General features: G+C 42.5%; 1 protein-coding gene and 1 long non-coding RNA gene across 2 annotated transcripts in view; both read left to right on the top strand.

Moving 5' to 3' along the window:
* Positions 1 to 3,710: 3,710 nt before the first annotated feature.
* Positions 3,711 to 7,034, top strand: LOC142413949 (uncharacterized). Its single transcript, XR_012776939.1, has 4 exons — positions 3,711 to 4,066; positions 4,994 to 5,044; positions 5,181 to 5,278; positions 6,708 to 7,034. It is a non-coding gene; the product is annotated as an uncharacterized LOC142413949 (long non-coding RNA).
* A 2,820-nt stretch (positions 7,035 to 9,854) lies between these two features.
* GPT2 (glutamic--pyruvic transaminase 2) overlaps positions 9,855 to 14,283 on the top strand; it is a 31,455-nt gene continuing 27,026 nt past the window's right edge. Inside the window, exon 1 of the mRNA XM_075510686.1 lies at positions 9,855 to 10,831. Within this exon, the coding sequence (XP_075366801.1) occupies positions 10,490 to 10,831 (342 nt within the window). The 5' untranslated portion in view covers positions 9,855 to 10,489. The remainder of the gene's footprint in view (positions 10,832 to 14,283) is intronic.

The following is a 14,283-nucleotide window of genomic DNA, read 5'->3' as shown; positions in this document are numbered from 1 at the left end:
CTGAAACTTTGCATCAGCATGTATAAGTTTTGTATTCCTACAAAATGTTTATATCTGAGTCATTTACCTCTGGACTTAGAATGACAATACTGCTATTAACAGGAGTTTGGATGGGGTTTTTTTGTACTACAAAACGTCTACAGGAGAAAAGTGCAGCAACGCCTCAACAGAAAATTCTTTTTGAAGATTAGGGTTTAAAATAGCCTGAAGTACAGCTGCCAACAAATATTAAAGAACTGTAATGCTTTCACATGGGTAGCAACGAGTGCATCTGTGAGGCTGGCTCAGGGCCCAATATAACAGAATTTTTATTTTAAGTCTGTAGTTGAGTCTTGAACTCAGTTTGCTGCACCTAAGTATTGAGAAAAAAACATTGGAGGAGAGGCAGTTTTAATAAGCCTTTTGTCTGTACTTCTCTTTCAGGGAAATTGCCCTAAAAGCAGTTTGGAGGAAGCTTTTTTTAAAGTGCCTTTTACAGCTATTTAAATGTTAATTCCCTCTACTAGTTCATTACTGAGTTACTTTGATGCATTTGGTCAGTTCTTGGTGGACAGGAATCTAGAGACAGTATTTACTCATCTGCCAGGAAAGCCCAAATAATTTTTCCCTGCCACGCAAATTAAAAAGATACTTCTTCCTTCAGGCAGAAAAAGACTAGCATTGTCATAGTTTCTCACAGACTAAAATTCTCCCTACAGCTGAAGGCCCAGTGGTCTTATCTTCCTGTGGCTTGCTGACCTTCCCTACAGATCAGACAGCTCGCAGTATCCCAGTTGCCAAGTGAGCTTGTCTAGAGTCTCAGTAGTGCTTGATTTATTCAGCTTAATTGTTGAGGCTAATTTATTACACATTCTGTGAAACTTGAAAATGGAGTTCCAGATTCATAAAAGACCACGCATGCTCTAGATAAGCAATATATTTTTATTACAGATTTCTAAGTGATGTGATTGCTGTGCATACCTTAAATGTAGACTGTAAAAACTGAAACATCTTCTGAAAGGCCACACAGAATAACAAATTACATATATCTATTCTGAGGAAGATCTGAACATTTAGGAGATAACTGAGGGAAGTCATGGGATATAATAAACTTAACAGTAAAGAGGTACATCCTCACCTTAATCATTTGAAATGTGGTTCCTCTTAGTAATTTTGATGGTTTATCTTCTCATATGACAAAGTCCACAGGTGACAACCTTAGGATAAAATTTTCCTTTTCTGAATTTTAAAACCAAATCTCTTTTACTTCATACTAACCTTGACCTCCTGTCTCACATTTGCAGATGTGTAATTGCAGATGTCTCACATTTACCATTCGAAGTGGGAGGCTGCAGTCCTGGCCCCAAGTACAATCACTCCCAGTCATTTACTGTCTTCTCTTGTTGACAACTTACCTCTGTGATTATCAGGGCAGATCTCCGATGAGAACTCCTGGATAAAACAGAACAACAGGACTCTGGACTATGCTATTTTTCACATGCAAACTGGGGGAATGCAAGGGTTTTAATCACTTCTAATCTGTTTAGGCTCCACTTTTCCTACCTGGCCCAGGAGAACACCTTCCCACCCTTTCTTTAGCAGTCACCCTACAGCGGGAGAAGCCATCTCAAAGCATCCTAGCAGAGAGGGGCATACCTTGTAATGGACAGAGACTCCATGAAGACAGCCCCTAAATGAAGAAGGTTATGATCCACGTTAGTACAAAATACTGTCTTTCTCATTGTATTTCTCACTGTTCTCGATTTCACAAGTCTTTCATATAAATATTTATAACTTTGTGTATTCTCTAATATATGCAAGTTAATTAAAGACACTGAAAAATCTATTCTGGTAATACCCCAGCTGTACCGTTTCTTTGTTGTGGTTTTGCACTCTTCTCAAATTAATCAATTTAATGTAAAACTGTTGTGGGATTTAAATGACCAGAAGGATCTGTTTGGTAAATGGTTTTTCTACCTGTTTTCCACTGGAAGCCCTACATGTCACAACTGGCTGCAGTGGAAGCTTTCACATTATTGCAACACAGAGGATTTTGATTTCAGGTGAGAAAACAAATGCTGATGGAGGTAATTGCTCTAGATATCTTTATATTTTTGCTGGAGTAAAAAGTAAAGACAATAAAATAACCTCAACATTTTCATTCTAAATGACTCACATAAAGCAAAAGAGGGTAGATGCTTATTAAACTATTCTACAACTAAGATTTCCACCACTGGAACACATAGTAGTTAGACTTTAAGTGCAATGCTTGCTTCATGCACACTATCATGAAATTAAAGCAATGCTGGAATGGATATATGAATTGTAGGCAAACAAAAAAAACCTTATAATATAAAGTACATATGGTCAAAATATAATTAGAAGTGTTTAAAATCCTGAATATTTATAGTGGGGGAACATCACTGAACTCTGATTATCATCTCTCCACAAATATACTCTGAGTGGTTTCTAGATGCTGTGGGTATCTAGATGCTGTAATTTACAATGAGCATATGTAAATATTAACTTCGTCTCTTATAGATAAATGTAAGATATACAGGTATACAGTTTTGTTTGATCTAGTTTTCCTGATTCTATGCCCAATGCCTCAACTATAAAACCATCCTTACTGCAGTCTCATACACAAATTTCTCTTCCTGAAGACCATAGTCAGTGGTGTCACACGGCAGTGTGCTACTGCCATACCACTACCAGGAGCAAAGCAACAGGAAAAGCACTAGACCTCTGCTATCTTAGCAGCACCTGAATTTCCGAGAGATAAATTACATTTATTGCCTAGAAAGTATCCTTCAGATTCCCAGTTTGTCATGCCAGCCCTCTCCATCCTTACTACCAATATTGTATGATGAATAAAGAACCAAACATCTTATCATTTGCAATATCCTTTGCTGTGATAGTACAACTTACTGATTTTTTTCTATCATTCCTCTTCCTTGAGTCTCTACCTTGAGCCCAGTTCCCACGCAGGGCATGAGAACACACTCTTCTGTACTTGTGAGCATCTTGGGCTCCCCCAAGTGTGTGTTGTGGTTTCTGCGTGAGTACAGAGTTACTGAATTGGCTGATTTGCCCTTTTCCTTTTCTTCTTAGTATTTAAGTCTCAGAGGGTGAGCTTTCCTTTCTCGCTCTGCATATTGTTTTCAACCTATAGCAATCCATTACCAGCAGAGGTCTTTCTCTAGAGATACACAAAGACAAGACAGGTTTATTTTTTATATAAACTGTGACTGTTGCCAAAAGCACAAATGTGTTCTATGTAGGCAGGACATCCAGATTTCATTCCTGAATCAAGACCAACTCCGTGCAACCAGGACCTTGAGACTACTTTTGGATTTTTTTTGTCTTAACTGAGAAGGTTCAGACATAGCAAAACATAGAAAGGTTCTTTCAGTGTTTCAGAAGGTCTTTATAACAGCAGGGGGCTCTGCTGTGTATAGTAACAGTATCTAGTAAAGTTAATGAACAGACCAGAGAACTAACAGAGATCTATTACAATACCCTGCCTTTCTTTATACAGCAAATGAACTAGTCAGTGACAGCTGTTCAACTATTCTAACACAAACAAAAGTATTTTCCTTATTGAATGCAAACAAGATAGTATTCACAGCTAAACAACCAATTATTAAGATTTACCAAACATATATTTTTCTTGTTATTCTAATCTATTAACACATTAGTTTTGAGTTCTGAAAGTCCAAGATTATTTCTTTTGCATCATTTCAGAGGTTTAATCCAGCACTGAGAAAAAAATAACAAATACCTTTTTAAGGGTACAGGTACCTCCTCTCTTAGAGAGTCAATAATGACTGGCACCTTGCAAGACCAAGCCTCATTTAAAATGTGCTTTACACTCATTTAAAATAGAAAATAAGAAAGTTATGCCATTTCTCTATTTTACAAAAAGCCACACATGACTTTTTAAGTGTCTGTTCCTGATGGCTTCTTTTCTTTGCTGTTGTCACAACAGAGTCCAGCTGATCTGAATGGTCGGAGATCTTATGGTTCTTTCCCCCCTTCACTGGAATGCAGCGTATATGCCTGCCACACCGGCTTCCTGCACACTACAGTATTTTAGTGTGCAACTATAACTTTACAAGAAAAAAATCCCAAAGTAGGTACAATTCACATACCTAATCCACATCAGATTTGGAGAGAGAAGCACTTCCTAAGTTTTATTTCTGCTCACTGCTACAGACAATTTGGAAGCATTCTGCTCTCCTGCAGTAGAGTTCCATGTGAGCTCTCCTGTGAGGGCCGACCACCTCAGACTTGCTGAAGAGCTGACAACATGCAGCAAATTGAAAAATTAAATTCCTAAAATTCTGTGCAACGTTGCGTCAGAAAGGTTATAACATGCCTCCTGATTAAGTAATGACTTCCTAATTAGTCAGCCATATTCAGTGAGATTTTCATTCTTTCCACAGATAAAGTACTGTCTAGGGAATTATTAAGTTATATCAAAAATACATGGGTATTCATACCAAGAACAGAATGTATCAAAATTATAAATAATAAGAACAGCTAGATTATAATATTTGCAATGTTACCATGAATGAATTGAAGTTGTAATGTTACAGTATACAAATGGTAAGAGAAAAGTACTATACAAAAATCATTATACAGACAAGCTTTAATCCTATTTTCTATGATTCTGGTTTTGGCAATTTCGGTAATCACAACAGTGTGCAATACTTGATACTGTTACTATGCTTCTCCTCAGTAGATTTCAGGGTAGCTGTAATCTGAGTAACCTCTGAATCCTTTCATAAGAAATCAAAGTTGTGCCTAAAAAGTCCTTTGAGATCCCATTACTCTGAACTTGGGCAAGAACAACATTTAAGTGGTACAAATGTTGGCTTTGTTCTCCACGTACAGCTAAATATTGAGTGTTTCCCAATTACAAAGCATTTTGTTCTTCAAAATGTTGTTATGCATTGACGTCTTTTGTTTTCCGGAAGCCCACATTCAGATTGACTTCCTGTCTCCAGTTTAGGTTTTGCACATTAGAGCTTGCCTGAAAAAAAAGACCATGCCACCAGTGTAAGTAAGTATGCCAGCTTCTACCAACACAATGTAACTGCTAGCTGTTTCAGACAACTATGACATAGTTATGAGCCAGCTCAAAGCGTTACTGCGTCACCAAGCTTCCCAGGTAATCAAGGCCCACTCTTGCTTTACAGTCACTGCAGCACTTTCCCACCTCTGCAACTGAACATCATCATCGTTTGTCCACCAAAATCTGCAGTGACAAAGTCTAATCAAAGTGAAGCCCACTTCAGTAAACAACATTTTATATTTTTTTAAGAAGTCATATCTTTTCTAGAACTTTACTGTGCTTCCTTTTGTAATCAGAAAGAAACATTTTAATTTCTACCTCCTGCATTTCAGTAAGTTGCTATATTAGTAATGGAAAAAAAAATCCTTTACCTTTTCCATTCAACTGCTTGATTTTACTTGATTCTTAAAGCAAATGTGTCCAATACAGTGACCTTGTCCATATATCTTATAACAATGAATTATATGTTGCTGAAACCCTCTAGGGGTAAAAATTTGGTGGGAAGATCCCTCTCTAATTGAGCTGAAGCATAACCTACAAAATGAGTCTTATGGCCCAGGTCAACAGTGTTTTTTTAAAAAAGATTTATTTGCTTTGTGAAGCAACTCAACTTCAGATAAGATTTTTAAAAGAAGCTTTTATTAAAATATTCATAATTTAAATTATTTAATGCCAGTAGCAGCTACCATTCCATATAAAAGGCTTCCAACATTTTATTCTCACATATCACGCCTTTTTCATGGGAAACTTTATTAAAATCCAGATGTTGTTCAGAACAGTTCGGTTTCAACAAAATCATTGCTTTTCACCAAAAACCTTCTGAGCAGTTTTATTTTAAATGTAGTGTGTATAAAAAATACTTTGCAAAATAAAATTACATCATTTTCATAGAGCACCTTTTCAATTAATTCTTATGAAAAGAATTCAATAGACTATTTTACATGTTTCTTTTTGGGGTTGTTTTTTGGGTAGGGGGTTGGGCTTTTATTTTTTGCTTACTGTGAGAGAATGAGAGCTGGGAAACATTAAGATATGAAGTCACTGAACTGGCACTTTTTCCACTGACTGCATTGAGCTTTGGACCAGATTTTAAAGGTTTATGTTCAGTTTGAAGAACAGTAGGAACAGTCATTTCTCTGAAGATGCTCATTATATTCTGAACTGTTACCATCAGCAGTATTCCACAGGAAACAATCATCCTCCACACTTGTACAACACAGAATACAGGAAGGGTTTGCTCTTTATGCACAAAAAACCATAGTTTTTGTAATGTGGTTTCCATTTACTTAGTGTCCTCAGAATCCATTTAAATAGGACTTTATTATTTAAATATAATTAACAATACTTTGCCATTTTAAGCTATTAAGAGTAGTTTTCTATCCAGTGCCTTTATTTAAATGAAAAGCAGAAGAAAAACGAATGCCTAGTTACCATGTGCCATTATTGTAATCATGGGGTTTAAACTATGCAACTAGTCATGACAAAGCAGCTTGCTGAAGGCCTGTCAAAATGGAAACATGTGACAGCAGCTGTTAGTCTGTTTATCAAGGTTTTTTCTCCAACTCTCTATCCACCTTTCTACGTATTTATGCATTTGCTGTTGTTCTGTATCTCCAACTCCTCACTATCAACATAATATTCATTACTTTAGCTTCTTATGACTGCAAGAAAACCAGCCTCTGTCTTTATGACTAAAGATGGAATGCCACACGGGGGTCAAAGAACTGCCTTTGGTAAGCAGCACTTGCCACCTTCTTTGTCTGGCTTGTCTGAAACTTGTGTTCGTATGATTTGTATAGGATACATAAACGGCCTGTTGATCAGGCCAATTGATCACCACAGGCCAACTTGCAAAAGCTAACGTCTTCTCTGAAGGGTATAGCAGGAGCCTGTAATTATGCGTGCTATCTGCAGTTCAACTCAGGGGCAGTGGAGAGAGAGAAAGGAAGACTTCCGTAAGTAAATACAAAAAGATACTTCATCCTTAATAGGTCATTGCCCAAGATTTTACAAACATGCTTTAACTAATTTCACAGCTCATGAGGTAAGTCTTCTTTTTGTCATTTTATAGGCAGATATACCAAGCCACAATCAGTCAGAGTGCCATGCACAAAAACACAGTCACACTGACATTGGACTGGAATGCTTACTCTCCTGAAGTCATCAGCTTTGCTGCTAACTTCAAGAGGCAAGAAGATATGCACAACTTTGCCTCAACATTGCAAGTTCATCATACACTGTTTCCTTTCCTGAAAATATCTGTATTAAAATAACATTTGGAGATACATTTATCATAATTAAAGAAATAGATACTTTTTCTATAACACAACAAGACTTCATGTTACATTGAACACGGAAAGGCTTTTTTCCATCTTATTTATTTCCCGTGTGCATTTCTTAACTTACAAAATTAATCAGACTATTGAATTTCAAGTTTGCATATATTCATTCAAATGTTTTACTGAAAACATATGCTTTGGCTTGTGCAACACGTGTTTTAAGATTCTTAGCCTTATTCCAGTGCTGCCGTGCTATGTTATGTACTAACAAGCAGCATCACAGTAATTTGCAAACAAGGTGTGAGGTCTTGCTTGGATAGTCAGCTAGATGCAGAAACGGAGCTGTCAGGCAGTCTGTTCCTTTACTTCCTGGGGGATCAATGAGAGATACTGTGGCAGTGCTGGCTGGAAACTTTCTGCTACGCCAGCTGTTTCTGGGGGGCAGATTGGGGGTGGAACAGTAGTGTGTGGACCAAGAGCAAAGGTTAATTTGTGTTCTTCTCCTAGCAAAATTAGTGGTTCCAAATCCACTGGACTTCGATTTTTAATAGGCTGGGTAGGACTTCAACCCTGATTTCTAATGAACCCTGCAACAGTCACACTCAAATCAAGATGTCTGGGAAGTCTACTTGTATACACTGGATGTAAATATTAGAATTTAAAATAAGTTGAACATTTCAGGTGATCTGATTAAAGCCTATTGCAAAATCAGTTCTGGCTTTGTTTTTGTGGTAAATTTGACCTTGGCAAGTCTTACCACAGCTTGAAATCTTTTCTTCTGAACTACATTTTATCGAACCTGGAAAAAAAGCACCATGACACTGCTTGTTAATTATCAGTCAGAAAGCCAGATTCAGGTAGCACTCAGCTTTCCAGATACATGACTGATTACAACTTTAAAGGAAAAGTGTCAAAATGTACAAGCTCCAAAACTTGACATTTCAAAAGTTAAAAAGGTTTAAAATATGGGGGGAAAAATCAGTCTGAAGGATAAGCAGACTGCAATGTCTTCAAACAGTTATTGAAGCTGCAAATAAACAAAAATGTCCTTCTTGGAACTTGGATTTGTAACATATAGTGCTCTACTGGGTCATTTTGTGAGCAGAATTTTGGAGGGAGGATAAGCAGGGCCAGACACACTCCACTCAGCCTTCACAAGCTGAGCAGTAAACCAGAAAAAGCTTTCAGTACAATCAGTACAATGACTGGAAATACACAAAACTTAATTCCTGAGTAAAACAAACGAGTTGCCTGCACCATCTCAAGACGGTCCCTTCAGCACAAAACCCACCCCATTTCTGTTGTTTTGTTAACTATGAATTGACTAAAATTCTCAAGTAGCAATTATTTCTAGATTAGCACAGAGCAAGAGCTAAAATATTGCACTTGAAACAGAATAAGGACTGGAACAAATTATTTATGAAACTAAACACTATGGCAAGCAGAAGCTTGTTAGAAAGAATAAATAGTAAAGACAGGAAAAAGACTCAAGATATAATTGTATGGGACAAAATAAAATCAAACACAGCAAAAGGAGCTTGCTTTCTCTTCATTAACCAAGGAAAGATACCAAAAAACACAGAACAGAACCCAAGTCTCAAACCATCTAATTTAGGTACCTAAAATAGGAAGCTGGTTTTCTATATTCTCTCTAAGTCAGCTGAGAAAGTAAAAAGAAGGTTCTACAAAAACAATTCACAAATAAGCCTGATTTACAGCCCAGGCTTTTACTCAGGGAGGTAACATTAGGTCATAGGAATATTCCTGAGTGAATGATCGCTTATTCCACTCTCTGACCACAAACAAGGAGTCTCTTCTGGGCACCCAGGACGGGTAAAATGGGCCTTCTCCTCCCCAGGGGCAGCAAGAAGGAGAGAGCATTTACCTCTTTCTCCCCTGAATTCTGCTGCTGTTGTATTTCATGGCAGATCTCCATTTGCTATGAAAGCTGAACTGAACCCGAGAGATAAAAACATTTTCATCATCTGGAAACAATGAGGAAACTGTGAAAGAGGACCGACTTGTTCCTGCAGGAGGGAAGGATCAGGAGAAAATGCTCCACTGGCAGGGTGACAGCGTGAGGGATGAGGCTGCTGGCGTTCAGCCTTGCTGCCTGATCTCTACCCCTGACTCGCTCTCCAGCAGCCCAGCAACAGGTGACCCGTCCGCAGACCCCACCGCCGCACGCTAAACCTCACGCTGCATTCCTAACGCCGCCGCGAAGCTGGGAAATGAGAGCAGGAGGCTTTTTTGCCCAACGGACAGAGAATCAACGGGGGCAATATGGCATTTCTCAAACCGCAGAGCAGAAAAACAAATCCAGACAAAGGGAGCGCTCTCTGCCGCGGGCAGGCGGCGGCGGGCGGCGGCTCGGCGGAACCCGCCACCGCCCGCGCAGCGGGACCGGCAGCGACGCGCTCCCCGCCCGCCGGGGCTGGGGCTCCGGCCCCCGCCGCCCCCGGCCCCGCTCCGGGGCTTGCACCGAGGAGACTTGGCTTCGCCATTCCCTTAGGAAACGCCCCTGGATTTGCCCCCCTCCCCCCGGTTCCCCGGCATCTCCAGCACCGGGAGCGCGCCCCGCCCGCAGGCGGCGGCAGACAATGCGGGACCCCGGGCCGGGCCGGGTTGGGGAGGCCTGTGGGTGCCGTAGTTCCCTGCCCATCACCTGATGCTGTGGGCAGGCGCAGCCGAGGCTGCAGGAACTACAAAACCCGCCAGGCAGCGCGTCTGGCAGTCTCGCTGGTGCAATCCACACCTTAGCACGCCTCGGGGCCGGGGTAAGCGCTGGCGGGGGCGGCTGCTGGCGGGGGCTTAAGAAGGATGGTTTTACCCGGGACTCTTCCGGAGCACTAGCGCGGGCACTTCTGTTGGGGAGAGGGGTCTGCCACGCTATTCTGATGCAATGGTGGGCTCTATTGCTCCTCTGGTGGCATCGCATGACTGCAAGATCAGTTGTATCCGTTGCAATTAAGTTTGCAGGATCTGGACATGGGAGGATCGAGCGTGTACGTGTAACGGTGCCAGCTCTTCGGCATTTCTTCTGACTGCATCTCTTGCTCGTGTGCGTCTTGCTAGCGCCCGGTTCTGATTACAAAATACACCGATCCTCAGCACTAGTAACCTTAATCTTGCTTTGGGAACTACCTGAAAGAGCATGCATCGATTTGTCTTGGTTGCCAAGCAAACTGCGGCAAGCCTGGGCTACAAAGGGCCAGGGGTCTGCCGAAGCGGAAGGAAAGACATGGCTTTGCGCTGCGCGGCTTCGCTGGCGGCGGGGCGGCAGCCGCCGTGTCCACGGCTCCCGCGGCCGGCGCGGGAGGGGACGGTGCGCTGGAGCAGCGCTGCCAAGGCCTCCGCGGTGAAGATCAACGAGAAGGCGAGCAGGGAGAAGATCCTGACGCTGGAGTCCATGAACCCCCAAGTGAAGGCGGTGGAATACGCAGTGCGGGGCCCCATCGTCCTTAAAGCCGGCGAGATCGAGAAGGAGCTGCGGAAGGTGAGGCAGGGGCGGCCGGAGGTGCGCGGCAGTGCAGGCAGGGCAAGGCAGGGCAGGGCAGGGCAGGGGAGGGCAGGGCGGAATCCCCGCCGCGCCGCGCCGCTCCGCTCCGCGCCGCCCGCTCCCGCGGCGTGCCCGCCGCCACCGCCCGCACTGGCCCTGCCCCCGGGGCACTCCTCCGCCGCCGCCGCTCCTGATTGGGGCGTCGGGGGGCTCGGCAGGGCCGCGGCCGGCGGTGGGGCCGACGTGGCAGGCGGTGGGGCCGGCGGGGCCGCTGACAGCCCCGGGGCTGAGGCGCGACCCTGTAGAAGCCTCGGGAAAGCGGGCGGCCGGGGGAGGCACGGGGGCGGCGGCGCTGCGAGTGCCAGTGCAATGCCTTGTACCAAGTGAAAAACTCGCAGACCACGGGCAGCTTTTCCCCCCATCCCTGCAGCTGCCCGGAGCGGTGGCCGGACGCGCTCTCCCGCGGCAGGCTGCGGGAGCGGCCGGGGCCGGGCCGGGGCCCGCAGCCGCCTCCCGACCCTGCCTTGCCCGGCCCCGCAGCGCTGCGGGACACCCCCTCACTCGCGCCCCTTCACACGGGAGGCGGGAGAGGCGCAAAACAGAAACGCGCCCTCCGGCTACTGGTTATCTCGTGTCACTGATTGCGTAAGGCAGATACAGTATACCCCCCCATAAAGTAGTGTTTACATTTCTTCAGCCACTTTGACCCCTTGCTGCAATCCCATGTCCTTTGCGTTATACAAGAGGGTGACTGACCAGCTTGCCTCATACTGATAGAGCGTTTAAAACATCCATTACGGTTTTAGAGATACTGCCTTCGCCGGGCAGGGAGGCACCTTTGAAGCCGGCCGTCTCCTAACGCGTGAGCTGGACCCGGGTCTCCCCAGGCAGCGCTCCGCAGGCTCAGCCAACACTCCTCTGCCGCCGGTGTTCCAGAGCCGGAGAGACTAAGGCTTTCCGAGGAGACCCCCCATAGCGTGCTTCTCTTCTGTTAGTTGCACAAGTTGAGCTGCTTGAGGACAAGCCTTCAGAGCACAAACGCTGGGTAACGCTGCCCAAAGTTTTAGGTGGTTAGCGCTTTTAGGCGGATCGGGCCGTAAAGCCCGATACAAGATACTCCTGAGGCTCTGGGCCAAAACGTCCTAAATAAAGCACCCAAATCAGTCAGTGCTTACATTTTGTTCTTCATATTTTTCTCTTATTCCTTATCTTAATATTAAGACTTAGCATTGAAAAAAACCCCAACCCCTTAGGCAATTCAGGCGTGGCTTTTTGCTTGTACTGTTCACATCTCAGCTTCCCCTGTCAGCACGAGGACTCGCGTATCTTCGTTTTGAATAAAGCATCTGGCATAGTTACTTTTCTGTGATTTCAAATATTATTCCCTGCCTTCAGTGCTTTAGAAAGTCTTGCTAATATGTTATTACAGGTACTGGAAGACCATTTTGATTAGTATATGTAAAGTGCTTCGACCAAAACCAGTGCCATAGCAATGCTAACAAGAAGAGATTATTTTAATTCTTTGGTCTTTGTGTTATTTGCTCCCCCTTGTTTTAGAAATTGAAGCATGTTTTCAGCTCACTGTGTATTATATACATCAATTACTTATGTCTAACTCAATAATTATTAAAAACAGCTTCTTTTTTAGGGTTCTACTTAAAAACTTCACAGTGGTGATGGAGATTGCATTTCAGAACATTTGTTTTGATTTATGCCTTAACACTTGTTTATAAAGGTGTCATTGTCTTTATGCAACCAGGTTCCCTAGTAGGTGCATTTTCCAGAGTTTAAAATCCTCCAGTGTTCTCACTGAGTATCTTTGTTTTCAAGTGAACATCACAGGGCAGGAGATACTACTTGACAAAACAAATATAATACGATCTTCACTAACTCCTCCCAACTCCCCTGCTTACTTCAATTACAAGCTGAGTCACTGGCAGAGGAATAATCTTCTGTGCACTTTTTAAAAAATGCAAGAGCAAGTCATTGCCAATCGCTTTATTAAGAGATTATTATGGCAGTTTTGTGCCTGCTTACGTGGCATTTTCAATTTAAAAGTTTTTTTCTTGAACCAGTCTCATTGAGTATGATCAATGGCTACCAGCATTCATAGACACGTGACTGCTCCAAGATGACTAAAGCAAACAAAAACCTCCCTGTTGGCAGGGAAGGAGGACAGTATTACTGCAAAAGTTGAGTACAGAGATCTGCAGAGAACACTAATCAACTTAAAGAAGCAGCTGAAAGACTTTATTTTCTTCTGGACTGCTCAAATTATTAATTCCTCTTTGCCTTTCTGATAAAAATACTGTTATTCCTTCCATTGTTTAATCAAACTGTCTGGTAAAGTATACAGCCTTGAGTAGTACCTAGGTTCCTTATAACTGAAATATTATAGGTTATCTAAATGTCTTTTTTTGTCTAAAATTGAATTCTGTGTGATCGCAGGTCAATGGCACTTCTTTGTTTACTTTTAATTGAAACTGGACAACTTCTTTTTTCATCCCTCTCAACTTTAGCTCACAGAGTTAGGTCAACCACTGCTAGCAGAATTAACACTGACTGATAAAAGAAAAGAGGCTGAAGTGGTTGTCAGAGAAAGGTGATGCCCCACAGCATCTCTAGATCCATGAGGACTCTTCCTTGACAGCAAAAGGGTTGCCCCATAGCAACTCTACTACATATGGTGGGGAAGGAGCTTTGCACAGGCATGAAAGCATGGACTCCATAGTATGACATGGAAGCGCTGCACTGGCTGGTGGTAGCAAGAGCAGGCAGAGGTGAAGCAATGATATACCCAGTAGTAAATCTGCATTTGTCCTGTTCTGCCGAGATGCCTGTGGGTCATTTGTTTCTAAACTAAAAGCATCTTAAATGCAGACATTTTCTAATCAGATGCAATAGAGGCTCTCCTTGTTTAAACTTGGTTCAATTCAGTTAGACTTCATACTTGTGTAACTTACACAGCTTGTTATGTAGACTATAAAATAGCTACTTGAAGCTGTTTGCACAGTGTAAGCTTTCATCTTCCTTGAGTTTTGTTCTGCTGTCTCAGATTCTGAATAGCAGTTCCTCTGTTATTCTATCTGGCACTTGCTTCTTTTGTATATTAGCTGCAAATGATTACAACAGGAGCTGTGTACATAGAAAATGTGTGTACATACAGAGTGCACATAGAAATAAGGACTAAAACGTTACTTGAGAAGTCTCTGACTAGGCAATTTAAGGGATAGTTCTTTAAAAAAGTAAATAAAAATGAGGCATTAATTTCAGCTAACGTGCTCAGGATTAAGCCAATGTAAGTGACAAGTTAGAATACTCTATTAAAGCAGAGTAAGATTGATTGCTCAGGAGTACAGATGGGGCATACTGTAGTTTGACTTCCTAAGTTTTGTTGGCCTGTGACCTGTATTCATGTAGGTGGAAAATCAAGGTTTTCATCTACATTA

The sequence above is a fragment of the Mycteria americana genome, chromosome 8 (genome assembly GCF_035582795.1).
Source record: "Mycteria americana isolate JAX WOST 10 ecotype Jacksonville Zoo and Gardens chromosome 8, USCA_MyAme_1.0, whole genome shotgun sequence".
Taxonomy (NCBI): domain Eukaryota; kingdom Metazoa; phylum Chordata; class Aves; order Ciconiiformes; family Ciconiidae; genus Mycteria; species Mycteria americana.
The sequence above is the reverse complement of the archived record's forward strand: the minus strand, read 5'-3'. Positions and strand labels throughout refer to the sequence as shown.